General features: G+C 56.7%; 1 protein-coding gene across 11 annotated transcripts in view; it reads right to left on the bottom strand.

Moving 5' to 3' along the window:
- Window positions 1-16,348, bottom strand: part of EIPR1 (EARP complex and GARP complex interacting protein 1) — an 84,409-nt gene that overhangs the window by 27,191 nt on the left and 40,870 nt on the right. For 7 of the 11 annotated variants that reach the window (XM_057741511.1, XM_057741517.1, XM_057741510.1 and 4 more), the window contains one exon: window positions 3,140-3,296. In XM_057741511.1, coding sequence (XP_057597494.1) covers window positions 3,140-3,296 — 157 coding nt within the window. Of the gene's footprint in view, window positions 1-3,139; window positions 3,297-3,675; window positions 3,786-16,348 lie in introns of those variants that run through there. The other 4 variants (XM_057741513.1, XM_057741514.1, XM_057741518.1 and 1 more) reach the window with 2 other exon arrangements.

The following is a 16,348-nucleotide window of genomic DNA, read 5'->3' as shown; positions in this document are numbered from 1 at the left end:
AAGGTTTAAACTTCTTAATTATTTAAATTATTTAAAACTCAAGTGTAAATAATCACAAACAGAACTTCAAAAAATACATTCCCCTAAACTATCCCACTGGATACAACAGTATGTGTCTGCCCAGCATGTTTCGAAAAGACCCTTTGGGTTCGTGAGAGGACCAACTGAAGCACACTCTGAACCCGAGTATGTAGTGGAAACCTGAACTACAATCTCAGAAAGAATATGAGTTTATCCTATAATATAAAATAACTATTTGTACCCTGCACTGCACGTCCAGATTTCCGTAGGCTGACTCTCCTAGGTGAGCCGCATCTGCACAGCGCATTTTACTGTGTTTCCCCCATCACCTCCTTCCTAATGCTTAGCTTCAGTAATCCTCATAAGGGGCCAGGGCGTCTCTGACAAGCAGCCCCGTTTGACAAAGGAGGCTTCTGCCAAAGTGAAAGAGGAAAATATCTTTATATTGCCCTGTACAACCACAGACTGTTCTCCTCCTACACAAATAAGGGATGCTGGCATCATTTCAGGCTTCTCTTAAAGCCAGCGGACCGCTTTAGGAGCGAACCAGTAACCAGGGAAGCAACTTCAGGGCTCCGTTTAAAGACCCTGCACCTACGTACACCCAGGTTGGATGAAACCAGAAAGCGCAGAGACCTTACAGTCTGATATAGGTCCTGTGATGACACTGTCATAAGAGAAGAGACCTGTCCACCGGCACTGACAGCAGAGTCACGCCACAGGATCTCTGAAAATCTCAAACATCTTTTCTTACTTATCCTCAGTGACAACTTTTGGCAAGATATCAAGGATAACTTTGAATTTACTCTTTGTGACATTGACCCGAGTCAGCGTACCCTGTTCCAGCACAGTGAGCTGAAAAAGAAATGAGAAATCAGAGATGAGGCCAAATCCTTTCTTCTGGCCGAACCACCTCAAGTATCTGGAGACCCTCACAGGCTTCTTTTCTTCTGTTTCCTCTCTAAGCTCAGCACCAAGGTCACGGCCCTCCTTCCTTCTTCTCATGGGAACGGTGGCGTATGCGTCCACCTCCCAGGGACTCCCTACCCTCAGGCAGCCTGGCATCCCAGCCTAGTGTCTCTCTCCAGCTGCACCGCAGAGAGCAGTGGCCCGTCGTCACTGTGCAAGGGCCCCGGGCCTCAGGAAGGGCATTAGACAGAGACCCGCGCGTCCCCCGCAGCGAGGCCAAGCCCGCCCACCACGGCCCCTCCACACTCCGGGGTGGCGGGCGAGCAGGGAGCGCGGGGAGGGAGCTGCAGCTGTCACTGATTTCACTCCTGTTCCCCAAAGCTGCTGCTTCAGACTCCAGTGGCTTCCCCTTGAAGGAGCTGCCGCTGTCCGAGACGCGCTGTGCGCGGTGGCTGCTCCCGAGGCCCGCCCGCCCGGGAAACGGCGGCTTGTTTCCATCCCCCTGACCCTGCGGGCACCCGCCAGCAGGAGCATCGCCCACAGCAAGGCGGCGCCTCCTGCGCATGGGAGAGCCGCTTCTCCACCCGGAGACGCAGAGGCACGACACCGCCCCCGGTGGCTGGCCAGCCCTCGGGCCAACCGCGCCGGTGACGCGGCCCGACCCCACCTCTTTCCCACCCTGTCCTGCCACGTCCCGAACAGCTTCCCCTCGTGAGGGCTCCGAGAGCCGCTGGTGCAAACAGGAGACGGGGGTGTGGAGCCAGGAGGCCCTAGAGCGTTCGGGGGGTCTGCAGCACCCCCCACAGGCCCACACGTGCCCGCGCTCTTGCACTCACACGCGTGCACACACACACGTGCACGTGCAAATGTCTGCCGGGGGAACAGGGGTGCCAACAGGGCTGCTGCGGGAGACACGGGCTCTGCACAGCTCCGTGGGGCCTGTGGGGCCGCTCTGCACTCGGGGGGAGCTCCTGGGGCGGGAGGCGGGGCAGGACAACACCCTGCTCCCCTTGTGTGCAGACAGCCTGACTCCTGGGGAAAAGAGACACACGCAGCCTGGCGCTCGCCCCCCCGCGCCCCCTGCAGGCTGACGCACTGAGGCCCCCCAGGCCCCCCCACCCTGCAGGCCCCCCGCTCTGCGCCCCCCCCACGCCCCCGGCCAGACACACCTGACAGTGGGGAACAGGTCCAGTCCCGGCCCTGAATGTCACCTCCTCAGAGACGCCCTCACCAATTCCTCTAGTAAAAATCAGTGACTCTTTCCTGGGGGGGGGCCCACGGCACACCGTTCAAAGCGACCCCACTGTGCTCCCCACCTGCCCTGGGTCTTGGTTAGATGTTTACACCACGGCCTCCCTGGGAGATTGTGACTGCTTGAGGCCGGGTCCCCTAAGCCATCACCCCGCACCCCCGGCGGCTGGCGGGCGTGTGCCTCAGGTGCTTCATAAACACTTGCTGGATGAGACGTGTTTACCTGGGAGAGAGGACTGAGGAGCGACTACAGGGAGGACACGGCCCCCTCTCACGCGTACACACGCGGGAGCGTTACTATATTCAGTAACACAATTACTCTTGTAACCGGAAACACCCCTAGCGAGGGTACATTCCCAGGGTCCCTTCTAGAAAGCATGGTTTCTTGAGTTTGCCAAGGCTTTGTGGACCCGAGACGCACGCCTGAGCGTTGTGAGGAGGGTCCACGCACTACCACAGGGGACACGGCAATCTGGGCATCACGGCACGCGGGCAGCCACGGGCCAGGGAGCCGTAAGGGACGGCGGTGGCGTCTCTCCATCCCGAGACTGCACAGGGCATCCGGGGACATGAATGCGGGACAAAGCCTCGGAGGGCTGGGGGCGCGGCACGACCTGCACACGGGCACCCACACTCGGTCCTCAGAAGAAGACCCCACAGGCCTTCCACCCAAGGTAACGAAGGAGTTAATGTGTGCCCAGGACTGCTGAGGGAGGTGTCTTTGTGAGGTAAAAAGCAATGTCCACCTCAGTGCTATACGGCCTGACCGCCACCCCCGGGCAGGTACCAGGCAAGACTTTAGAAGAAAAGGGCCTGGGCGCAGCTTCCACGGTATGTGTGCAGCAGGGTCTCCAGAGACGTGTCTCACCTGGAGACGACCGGCACGGAAGAGTGAGGGCAAGAGCAGGGAGGCCGCTGCTGTGTGGCCCTGCCTCCAGGGGCACAGGGCAGGACCTACCAGGCAGTGCTGCCGCGGGCCACAGGGTCCAGGTGACAGAGCAGCTCCAGGGCGTGCGCGGGGCTCGCTGCGTCCTCGGGGGACTCGTGGCCGCCCGGCTCCAGCTCCGCGGGCATCCTCCACACCGCAGCGCACGTCACGACTCTGCTGTCTGCAGCTGAGGGACAAGGGAGACGTGAGCAGAGCACGGGCGCCCCCGCCCCGCAGACGGCGCCCCCGCACACAGCCCCAGGCCCGCGCTCCGCCCCTCAAAACACGGACCAGGCAGGCGGCTCCAGCCCCTGAGCCCCTGTTCCACAACAGCATCCTGTTTCAGAAGGAAATTTAATTTCATCAAAATCGATTTCCTCCTGTTCTTCTTCAATAGTTCTTCAAAATAGGGAGTGAAATGAGGGTGGAGGGTGCAGCTAAAGATATAATCACCACGCTGCAGCTGGGGTCTAAGACGGCATTAAGTGCACTTTCCCTGAAAGCTCTGTGAGAGCACCTTGCCCAGGGGTAAGCGCCCTGCAAGTGCTGCTTCCATGCATACGTACTAAATGGTATCAGTGGTGTGAAGGTCCCCGTCCGCTGCGGGGACGAGTGCAGGCCGGGTGCCACAGGCGAAGCTCTGGCCGAGAGCAGCCCAGCACCTGGCAGAGCCGCCCTGTGGACAGAGAGACGGGTCACCTCTCTTCAGGGAACGTGCCCAGCTCTACGTCTCCACCCTCCAAACAATTTTTTTTTAACAATTTTTCTTAACAATTTTTCAGTAAGACACAAAATAAGATGAAAAGACAAAACAAAAAGAAACAGATTTAACATTATGCGATTAAAGACTGAATCATAAATTCCTAGATATAAACCCTTTGAAATGTGCGTTCCATTTAGTTCTAAAACAGCATATGTGCTAAACACCTCCCCCTTTAAAAATGGTCTTTAATAAATAATAAAACAATGAACAGGCTTCAGCATTAAATCATCAACTGGCATCAAGTGAAGAATGGGGAAGAATTGCAGAAAAAGAAAGAATACCCTATGAAATAAGGGAGGGAAAAAAAAAAAGGACCTTAGAGTACATTCAAAACTGGCCACTTCTTATTAGATACAATGGTCCTCCAATCTATTGGTATTTATTGGTCCTCCAATAAATACCAACTGGTCCTCCAATAAATACCAACCAATCAACCAAGAAAGACAGCAGTGAACACGATGGGCAAAGTGCCTGGCTCCCCAGGTGCTATTATCATAATGCCATTATCACCCATGATCAAATTGCCAGGAGAAAGGTCAGGATCTCAACCAAGTCTTTCTGATCCCAATCTCAGTGCTCCGTCCACATACCTCATTGGGTCTGAGAGAGTATGGAATTGCGGCTTAAAGAAAAAAGAATCATGTATATTACATACAAATTTAACGTTAACACATCCACTTTTAACCATGAGAAAGTAGTGCACGACAGTCTCTGTCCACGAGAGAAACTGATTTTTTTGCTGAGATTTTCAGATCCACAGTCTTGTTGTGGAGCCCATGGGATTGGCAATGGAAGTCCTGAAACAGGAGAACAACTAACTGAAGACAGAGTTGGCAACTTGAGTTGGAAAGAAGCAGCAAATGCTCGAAATGTTCACCAGCAGAGGCACAGATGATATTAATCTTCCTAGATGACAGAAAAAGAGATTTCTAACCTGAAAAGCGATGGGACTGATAACATGAGAACTACACTGTGGCTGTGCCGACAACGTGACAGGAGGTAACACACAGCAAAAACAGCTACTGTGTGGGAGAAACCACTAGCGGATTCCCGGCTGAACAACTCCTCCTTTCGAGAATTCTGCTCAGGTGTCAGTTAAGTAACTCCTCCCATAGCTGCCTGCTCACCCAGCAAACATAATTGCTGGGGGTGAACTGTTAAATGCTTTCCCCTTGAGAAGAGTGAGACGAGGATGCTCTGTGCTACCACCTCTAGGTAACGCTACACCAGAGGTCCTAACTATGGATACTTCAGTAAGCAAGAAACAAAGTGAAGATACTAGAACAAGAAAAGAATAAAAATACTACTACTTGCTAATGATTACATGTGTAGAAAACTTAAGAAAATCTACACATTACATGTATAGACATTAGAAATAAAACAGGAAATTTAGCAAAACTGCTAGACAAAGGTGATATATAAAATTCAATTGGTATCTATAGATTAACAACAAAAACTTCAAAAATGAAATTTGAAAAACTGTTAACAACAGAATTTAAAAATGAAATATCCAATAATATCTCAAATTATAAAGGTGCAAAATGAAGAATACTGCTGAGAAAAAGCAAAGGCCTCAGTAAATGGAGGGGCATACCATGTTCATGGATGGGAAGCTTCACTACTGTAAAGAGCCCTTGAGCCCCAAAGTTCTAGCTGGCTTTTTTTTTTTTTTTTTTTTTTTTTTTTTGGTAGGAATCAACAACCTGATTCTGAAGTCCTATAACTTACATGGAAATGTGAACCACCCAGATGGCCGAGACACTCAAGCAGAAGAACAAAAATGGATGGTTTACAACCTGATATTAACATACTGCTGATGCACAGATAGATGAACAGCCCAGAGAAAGAAAACAGAATCCAGAAAGAGACCTTACAGACATGGTCGCCTGATTTACAACCAAATGCCACTTACTGGAGTGGACAAAGGATGGTCTTTTCAAAAGATGCTGGATCAACTGTATATCTGCATGAAAAAAATGAGCTGCATTCTACCTCACAAAACACACAAAACTAACTCCAGATAGACTGAAGATCAAAATGAGAAAGATAAAATCACAGAAATATTTTCTAGACTACATAGTAGAATACCCTCCTAACTCTGGAACAAGCAAAGATTTCTTAATCAGGGCAGAAAGACCACTAATCACAAAGGAAAAGACAGACAACAGACTATAATTAAGAATTTCTATTCACCAAAAGACATTGGACTTCATCAAAATTAAAAAATGCTGCTCTTGAAAAGACACTTCTTTTCTGGTCAGAACAGCCATCATCAAAAAATCTAGAAACAATAAATGTTGGAGAGGGTGTGGAGAAAAGGGAACTCTCCTGCACTGTTGGTGGGAATGTTAAGTTGGTACAGCCACTATGGAAAACAGTTTGGAGGTTCCTTAAAAAACTAAAAATGGAACTACCATATGACCCAGTAATCCCACGACTAGGCACGTACCCAGAGAAAACCATAATCCAAAAAGAAACATGTACCGTAATGTTCGCTGCAGCACAATATTTACAACAGCCAGGACATGGAAGCAACCTAAATGCCCATCAACAGATGAATGGATAAAGAAGATGTGGCACATATATACAATGGAATATTAGCCATAAAAAGGAACAAAACTGAACTATATGTAATGAGGTGGATAGACCTAGAGTCTTTCATACAGAGAGAAGTAAGCAAGAAAGAGAAAAACAAATACCATATGCTAACTCATATATATGGAATCTGAAGAAATGGTACTGATGAACCCAGTGACAGGCAGGAGTGGAGATACAGAAGTAGAGAATGGACTTGAGGACACGGGGCTGGCGTGGGGGGTGGAGAGGGGGAAGGGAAGCTGGGACGAAGTAAGAGAATAGCATAGACATATATACACTACCAACTGTAAAATAGACAGCTACTGGGAAGTTGCTGTATAACAAAGGGAGATCAACTTGATGATGGGTGATGCCTTAGAGGGCCAGGGCAGGGAGGGTGGGAGGGAGTCGTGGGGGGGGGGATATGGGGATATATGTATAAATACAGCTGATTCACTTTGGTGTACCTCAAAAACTGGTACAGGAGTGTAAAGCAATTATATTCCAATAAAGAGCTTAATAAAAAAAAAAATGAAGCAAAACTTGGAGAAAATATTCAGAATACATGCCTGTATCCAGATAAAGGCCGTGTATCCAGAATACATAAAGAACTCCTACAACTTAATGATAAGAGAAATAACCCAATTTTTAACAGTGGGCAAAAGACTGAATCATACGTTTCACAAAAGAAAACATATGAATGGTCAACAAGCACCAGAAAAGATGCTCAACATAAACATTAATTGGAGAAATGCAAACTAAAACCAAAACAAGATACACTACATACCTGCTAGAATGGCTAAAATTAAATGTAGAAAAGAGCACCACCACCAAGTACTGGCAAAGATGCGGAGCGACGGGATCCCTCGAGGACGGCTGGGAAGAGCGTAAAGTGGCCCAAACACTTTGGCAGCTGGACACCCACGTACCAGGAGCGCCCGCAATTCCACTCTCAGGAGGGGCTGTACAACACGTGGCTTGTTGCTAGCAGGCTTTGTGACCACTCTCTACTGCAGCAGTTAAACCTGGCCCCAAAGCAAGAGTGGCCCGGCGGTGGTATGTAACTGCCAGAAGCCAGGCCAGGGTACCAGCCAAGGAAGGCCACCGGGCCGACAGACAACAGGAGACGGTGCCGTGAGGAGCGAAACACATGGCCCTCCGACCCAGCAGCACCTGGCAGGACACGCAGGCGCGCATCCACACAAATGCAGAGGCAGACAAGAGTGGACAAGCAGGAGGCTGAGGGGAGTAACCCCACTAAAAGTTATGATCCTTTACCCAGGCCTGCTCTGAGCCCGTTTCAGACCTGGCGCCCACTGACGGAAATACGGCCTGGACCCCGCAATGCGAGGGCAGGTGCGTAATGAGGCAACGCCCCCGTCTGCGCCCAGGCCCTCCCGCTGCTCACTTGGTGATCACGTGCCGGGCAGAGGGCCACACCCAGCAGCTCAAGGTCCACTGAACCCAAAGCATCCCGTGTCCCCGTTAGAGTGGGGACATCTGGAGGCCAGGCTCTAAATGGACAAAGCCAGGTCACGGCAGACCCACTGGACCTGCAGGCCCACCCAGACGTACGCCACCTCCAGAGCACGGACACCTGGCCTGTGGGGTCAGCGGGCGGACGCCTCAGCACGTGCCCTCCCGCCCCCTCCCCGTCAAGGGCGGCGGAGACGGGCGCCCGCTTTAAGGAGCGAGGGCGTGGAGGGACGTGGCTCGCGGCCCCCGCAGAACACCCGTGGGCCCTGGCGGAGGGGCACAGGCGGCCGGCAGCTCAGCCACGGGGAGCCCTGCTCACGGCCTCCCTCGGCCGCGGGGACGGGCCCTGTGGACGCCGTGCCCGAGCGTTCTGCCCTGCCCCAGGGAACACGGAGGCCTGGGAACCGCCTGCGCTTCTGTGAGGAGGCAGCTGGGTGCGGTTTCGCCAGGGCTGGGCGGGCGCCGCTCGCTGCACCCCCACACCGGGAACCCTGGGCCCGCCCAGCCGCGGATGACGTGGCGGCCGCCCGGCTGCCGAGTGCGCTGAGGGCCAGAGGGCTCTCGGCAAGGTCAGGCTGGGGCCCACATCTGGTGGGCCTGCTGCCGTGGAAGATGGCGCTAGAAACGGACGGCATCGGCTTCACGCAGGGGCCCCACGGCTCCAGTGAGACACGTGACTTTGAGGAAACTGCTCTGACCGTGTTTGCGGGCCTGATGGATGGACTGCAGGGCACCAAGCGACCGAGCGCCACTCCGGCGAGAGCCCACTCGTACCCACCAGGGCCCAGAGCCGGGCAGGCCCAGGGGGCAGAGACCACAGAACACGCAACCCCACCAGCGCCCGCCTGGGCCCACACCGATGGCCGGTCAGCCACAAGGGGAGAAAGCGCCTGAGCAGGTTCACGAAAGGGTGGGCTCGGGCGGGCGCCGTCACTATGGGCAGTGGCTACAGAGCAGCCGCACTCGGGGCGGCTGGGAAGACGATGGGGCGGGCGCCCATGCGCAGGGCTGCGAGGACCCCTCTACCTGTCCGCTCCATGCACACCCAAGGCCAGAGGCCAGCCATCTGGCCAACCGGTCAGAAGCCCAGAAGGAGAAAGACTGGACGACTCTGAGACACGGAGCCGAGTCAGACCCAGACGCTGCCCACAGGAGGCAAAACACCATCAAAGGGTCAGATAACACAAGGTCAAGATCGGCAAGTGCCTAGAGAGACCCAGTGAGGTGCTAACAGAAGGAGACGCTTCCCTGGGTGGGGGGGATCAAAGAAAAGGGTGTTGGGAACAGGAGCTACTTGGCCTCAGCCCCAAGGAAAGTGTGGGCATGTGGGAATGGACGCAGGGGCGTTCGAGGCAGGATTAAGGGCCCTGGAGAATGGATGGAGATGGAGAACGGCCAACGGTTCCACCTGGGATACGGTAAAGGGGAAGTGAAGCCGAGAGAAATGAGGTTTGAAGCCCTCCACGACCAGACCAGGAAGGGCCCTGGGGACAGATGAGGAGTGTGGAGGGTCTGCTCCAGAGAGCGGGTGGAGGCTGGCAAGTCTGAACCGGGACACAAGCTCCTGGCAGGAAGGGAGATCCGTCAGCGCAGGGCGCGGGTGCGTCCGAAGCCCCTTACGGAGAAACGTACACACTGGAAGTTGTCCTGAGGAAGACCAGAAGGTTACGGAGTCCGGTGCACGTGGGAGGTGCCCGCCAACATCACCCACCCTAGCAGTAGGCAGAGCTGCAAAACACACCGCATCAAAGAGTGTGCCTTAGGTCCAAGGAATACGGTAGGCATTATCAGAAACTCTCCAAATGCTCAGAAGCAGATGAAACGGAAGGTAAACAGTACTAAATGAGAAACGCTGGAGGTACACCCATTGAGACATGCAAATTGGCTCCGAAACCCCGAGGATTTCCATATCTGTATGAATCTCAACAGAGCATTCAACACACATCCACCAGCTATCAAAGAAACTAAGGTGCTTTTAAGAAGGAAAACCCGATCTTTAGAAGGAAAATGCTGTAATAACCACTGAGGCATTCTTCTTTTATCTGTTTTCAAAGCTATCCTGAAGTCAGGTCCTGCAAAGTAACTGCCAGAATTATTGCTCCAGTGACCGGGAGCCCCCAGAGGGCAGGGCCGGCCCCCATACAAGCCCAGCCTCCGCACAACAGACTCAGACCACAGGGCATCCGAGTGAAGGGAACTCCACACCACGCCCCTGCACCCTGCAGATGAGGAAGCCGAGGTCCAGGGACCTAACTGCCCTCCCCCGCACACGGCTCATTAGCACCAGGGTCGGAAGTCAGATGCAAGAAGTCAGATGCAGGAAGTCAGATGCAGCCACCGGGGTCCGGAACAGCCCTCCACTCTGAAAGGGAAACTACGAGCTGTGCCCTGAAGGCCACCCTGATGCCAGTCTACCTTTCACATGCAGCACACGCGCTGAAGGCACTTCATGAGATAAAAAGATCATCGGGTGAATGAATGGAAAAGGCGTACTTAAGGCTGCCAAGGGCACCCACGCAGTGTGCGGACGGCTGCAGGGATTACGATCCAAGGCTTAGGGGACTCAGAGGAGATGAGAGCCTTCGTAAGCCTGAACAGCTGCTCCGGCCACTTGGCTAAAGGGCTAAGCAGTGCCGGGCAGGGGACGTCACCTGGCCCCCGGCCGCCGCGGGGCGGGGGGGGGCGCACTGCTACTGGGGATCCGCGGCGCCGGCTCTGGGCTCTGAGTCTGACTCCGGCTGAGCGGATGAAGGAGGCGGAATTCAGCTCCACGAAGCAGCCACCGGACCAAGTGTCACTCAGCCTGCCTGCCAGGGAGCCCGGAAACGTACCCCAAATGCCCTCCCGCACCAGCCTTGGCCTCTTAGGTGCTGGGGAGAGTGTCCTGCACGAATCACACCACCCGGAGCAGGAAGGAGCCTGCAGTAAGGAACAAAGGAGAGAGAGGCATCACACCCAGCACGCGTGCGGGAGCCCTGCAGCCCCAGACGCCCGGGGGTGGGGGCGGGGGCGGCGCCATTGCAGGAGTGGGATGGCGTGGGGGGCTGGTCGTGAGCTCCACAGACGAGGAGGACATAGGGAGGAAGGATGCTAGCCCGGGGCTCTGGCGGAGAAAAGAGAGAAGAGACCTGGGCGGGTCCTCAAGCGCCCGCTGCTCCGTGTGACCAGCAGGTCGGGTCTGGGTGGAACCTGCCCCGAGTCCCCACAGGGAGGAGTCCCAGCCTCTCACTCGGCTTCTGAGACAGTTCACAGATCAGGGCCCCTGCTGTCAGGGAAGCCCGGGTCCCCTGGGGAGAGACCTGATACCACTGCCACGAGAACATACTCCAAGTCTTCCTGAAAGCCTTCCCCCGAAGCAGCCGGGCGCCTCCCAGGACGGCTGTGCCACGAGGAGGGCTCCGCGAGAGCTGACGGAGTCCCCGGGGCTCAGCACGCCCCCGACTAACCGGCAGACCCACAGTGCAGCCACCAAGGCCACCTCGCAGAGGGCCAGCGGGGCCAGGTCCAGAGGGTGTGACGCGAAGGGGCGGAACCCAGCCCAGCACCACCCCAGGGACAGCAGAGCCAGCGGGGGGACGCCCCCACCCCCACCCACACAGGAGCCAGAGGCAGCACCGCCACCCGGGGGGCCGGAGAGCTCAGGTGGCCCCAAAGTCGGCAAAGAGCCGGCGCACGGAGCTTCCTCACGTCTGTGCCACACCCACAGGGCACCTGCGAGGCAGGACAAGGTTCCGGGAGGGTGGCAGTGGATTGTCACAGAGCTCATCAGGCAGGGGACGCCAACTGCAGCCGCGACTCCCATGTGCCGCTGTCACAGACAACGCAGCCCCGGCTTCAGACTCAGGGATCGACGGAGGGTTTGCGTTCACAAGAGCAGCTTGGAAGGGTCCCCGGCAGCCAGGCCCCGTCCCCAGCAGGGACAACGGCTCCCAGCCCCAGCAAGGCCACACACGCTCTCTGCTCCCAAACCCACCAGAACCTCGTCCAGGGTGCGCCCGCCGTGCCCGCCGGCCCAGTCCCAGTCAGGCCCGCTGCCTGCTTCTGCATGGCCCACGAGGTAAGGATGGGTTTGCATTTTAAAAGAGAAACAAAAGGAGACAGGAAGAGCCACAGAAGGGTCGGCACGGCCCACGGAGCTGGAAGGGAGCTGGAAGGGTTACTACCGCGCCCTCCTGCCTCAGCTCTGAAGGCGCCGCCACAGCCTGCTCCGACAACCACGCAGGGCTCGGGCAGCCTCCTGTCTGCCTTCCGGCTCGAGGCGTCTGGGGGCACTGCAGGAGGAGGGCTTCTGCCAGGGGTCCCGTGAGTGGTGCGGTGCCAGGGTGTCCAGGGAGCTCAACCCCGAGTGGGCCAGAACCCTCGCCCCGGGGCCCTGCTGCCTCCGCCTGGCAACGACCCTTCCGTGGCCTCCCAGCCCAGAGCCCACAGCCCAGCCAGCTCTGGAAGGCCTCACACCCAGGCCAGCCTTCTGGTGCCTTCCTCAGGCCCCTGTGGCCCCTGCACCAGCCAGGACGGGGCCAGGTGAGCACCAAGGCGCAGGTCCACCCTCACGGCACTCGCTCCAGAGCTCCAGCCCGCTCTGCCGGGACCCCCCAGGGACGTTCGCACCTGTGGCCCCCGCGCTGTCCCGACTCCCCTGGTCTTCCCTGCAGACCCTGCGGGCAGCGCTGGGGTCACCGCCGCCAGCCTCTACCGAGTGACCTCAGGAACGCGCCCAGGGTGCCTGCCTCCCGCCCACAGCTCCTCCCCACAGACCACACACCGGCACCCAGCAGGGAGCAGGGCAGGGCCAGCCGGGCCCACCCGCCCTGACCCGACCCTGTGGCTCGGCCGCGCTGCTCCCCCAGAGGCCTCTCCCTGCCCCACCGCAGGCCATCAGGGAGTCTGCCCGTCTCTGAAACCCGACCTGTGCAGACTCCATCCAGGGACCACGCCCCAAGGCTGTGGCAGCGCGCCCGGCCCAGGGGTCCTTGGGTTTGACCTTGACACCGACTGTGAGTGCACCACCATCAGAGCCTCCAGACGGTCACGGCCACGGCGCCGGCTCCTGTGGGCGTGCGCTCGGACGCGCTGGGGACGGGACCAGCTGGCTGCGTGGTGCCGCTGCCCGGGGAACGGCCACTGAAGTGTGTGCCCCCCACCGCGGGCGCAGGAGCCCAGCTGGTGCCCATTACTGCTCGCGGGGTGGCAGGCCGGAGCCTGTTCCAGAAGCCTGATTCTCCCCACTGACAGGCGGGCTCATCTCGCGGCCTGATGAACACAGCATCCCTCAGCCACCCAGTAAAGTATGGAAACAACCTCATGAAAGGATCCCTGCCAACCAAAAGCGAGAGCGCAGCCCTGGGAACGATCTCTCCTTTTTCCTTTTTCTTACTGTAAATGCTCCTATTTCCTCTCTTTATTCTACTTAAAGTGGCTCAAAATGCAGGGAGTGAAGCGGGGAGTTCTGAAATACAGAAGTAAGATGAATTCAAACATGTGTGTTGATCATCAATCTTGTTTAAATGGACAGGACCACTGTTTGGAAATTCCATATCTTTCCATGAAAGACACACACACACACAAGTTGCTCGGGAGGCCTGACAACACATTACATATTCACAGCACTTTCCACTGGACAATCTCCAAGTGCTCACATCTTTACGAACCCTGAAGGCGGCTGAGGTTGGTCAAACTGTGCAATTTTCATTTGCTGTAAAGCTCCTGACAGGGAGGGCGGGCTGGGAGGCGGGCAGAGGCGGGTGTGTGCGCAGTGGACCCCAGATAACGTGCCCTCCTGGCACCGGACCGGCACACACGAGGCGGAACGGCTGGAGGACGTGGTCACGGGCGGTGGGCCTGCACTCCCGCATCAGCCCTCGCGCTCCCACTCTCCCTCTGCCTTGCCCACCCAGAGGTCAGTCATCAATGCCAGCTCCTTCCTGCCCTGCGCCCTGCTGAGCCCTGCCCTGCCTGCCCCCTGCCCCTCCTCCTGCCCCCTCCCCCATCCCCTCCTCCTCCTCCGCAGCGTCCCAGCTTCTCTTCCTCCCCGCCTCAGCTTGTGGCATCTTCAATCAGTGCTGCTCAGGGTCACCTGGTTCCTTCCCTGGAGCACCCTTCACGGCTCGGGGAGCCACCTCAAGTGGCAAGTAAAAGTGACGCCCGGCACCTCTGGACAGGAGCTCTGTCCGCTATACCACAGGTGACACTCAGGTGGTGGCTTCCCTCAGCCTGGGCAGCGGGATGAGGAGACAGGAGCAGGGCCCAGCCAGCTGCAGAGGACGTGCACCGGAGCACAGGCGGCAGAAGGGCAGCAAAGGGGGCGGGGGGGGGGCAGGGGGACTGGAGGGCAGGAGCCGCTGCAATTCACCCCCAGAGGCACCAAGGCCGCGGGAAAACACCCGGAGACCCAGCACCTCTTCCAGAAGAAAAGCTCACACGAGACAAAGATGAGGACGTACAGATCTTCAGTACAGCTTTGTTTATTAGAGCAAAATACTGAGAATAAATGCGCACCAAGGGAGAACTGGTTACACACACAAGACGCTTCAAACCACAAATGAAAACAACTGGAGGTGCACCCACTCTCAGCTCGCTCGCCCTGGAACCCAGCGCCCTGGCACCCAGCGCCCTGGCACCAGGAAGCCCAGCAGCCACGTCAAGAGGCCACGCAGGTGCTGCGGCTGCTGCTCAGTGTTCCCAGCCAAGGGCCAGTGTCAACCACTGCACATGGAGGCAGACGGGCCTCACGAGGACCCCGGTCCATCCCTTGAGAAGCTCCAGGTGAGCCCCAAGGGCACGTCGTAACTGCTGTCAACAGGTACACCCGTGTGTGATGTCCACGTGCACCACTGACCCTGAAAACACCTCATCTGTCAAGGTTTCCACTCATCTCCATCACAGAGCTGGATCTCAGAAAGCCCCAGGACAGGTGTACGCAAGGAGGATGGTCCAGGAGGCCGGGCCTCCAGGAGGCTGGGGGTGTCCCGGGCACGTGCGAAGCCTGGGTGAGGGGGCGTCCAGAGCTCGGGTCTGGAGCTGTCATGGCTGCCAAGCGGCCAGGAGTGTCCTCTGAGAGGTCCTGGACTCTGACCTCAGTGGGTGGGAAGTGTGGTGGTCGGTGCAGGGAACGGTGCTGTGCTCGGGGGCGCGGGTGCCCTGCATCACCCTGCACCCCACAGGGCCCCTCGCAGGGCACGGGCACTGCGGCCAGCGGCCCAGCAGCCCCACGGCAGGTCATCCACCTCACGCGCGGACAGGAAGCCAACGCTCAGAGAGGGCGGCCCACCCAGGACACGGCCGAGGACACGGCAGCAGGGAGGAGCAGACAGGCCGCAGGCCTGACTCCGACACCAAGCTCCCGACACCAGGCACTGGGCCTGCTGAAGAAACACAGGCGGGGGTCTAGGTAACGCCTGTCTTCCCAGCACGAGAGACGTGCCTGGCACACAGCACCTGCTCGACAGTATTTGCTGGGTGGACAGACCGAGGGATGCACGGATGGACACGTGCTCTGGTGCTCACTCATTGACCGGGCGCCAGACATCCGCCAGGCTCTCTAGTCTCCTAAGAGGAAAAGAAGACCAGGAGCCCCTTCCCGCAGGACCAGCTCCAGACCATCTCCTCCCGAGACTCTGCTCAGCCGGCTGTTTTCACCTGCCCCGGCCTTGATGCAACATGATACCATCTGCATCCTGACGGCCTCTCCTGAGACCATCAGTCTCCTTTCCCCCAGGAGCCGTTGCTGTGACATCCTGCACACACGGTCTGTGAGGTTTAAGGACACGACTGCACTGGCTCCTAGAAGACCAGCCGGCATCCCACCCAGGCTCCCTAACGTGCAGGGGCCGTCCCCCATCACCTTCGATGTGGGTCAGAGAGAGGATCTTGGGAGATGAGTCTGGCCAGCGAGGAGCCTGTGCTGGCGGAAAGGAGCCCACAGGAGAAGTGGGCCACACGTGACCCAGTTTCCTCAATGGAAAACCAGGGATGTGCTTTTCCAACTAGTCTTCTACTTCCAACAAGGAACACAGAGGTCCTCTAAAATAATCTCATCCCAAAACAGAAAAGGAATTCGAACACGGAATTTGAAGCAGATTTGGGGACCCTTTAGTAATTTCAGAAATTTTCAGCACACTTATCCTGCTCCTCCAAAAGTTACCATGGGATAGACAGACAGATGACCATGTTACAGCTGAAAAAGGGTCCTCCATCATTGGTCTGTTTGGTGTTTGGAAAGTTCTCTTACTTCTCTGACTGGCAGTATCAAGCAAATTACCTCATTAATGATGCAGGGATACTACTATAAAAAGCAAAAAGTGATTCCAATCACAAAGCCAGGCCATGGCTGTTGTCCTTTGAAGAACAGATGCTGACTGGTTGTCGCTAGGCAACAGGGCCCCCCTCCCTCCCTCCCTCGGGCTCCTCAGGTGTCGCTCCTGGAC

Source organism: Hippopotamus amphibius, chromosome 7 (assembly GCF_030028045.1).
Source record: "Hippopotamus amphibius kiboko isolate mHipAmp2 chromosome 7, mHipAmp2.hap2, whole genome shotgun sequence".
Taxonomy (NCBI): domain Eukaryota; kingdom Metazoa; phylum Chordata; class Mammalia; order Artiodactyla; family Hippopotamidae; genus Hippopotamus; species Hippopotamus amphibius.
The sequence above is the reverse complement of the archived record's forward strand: the minus strand, read 5'-3'. Positions and strand labels throughout refer to the sequence as shown.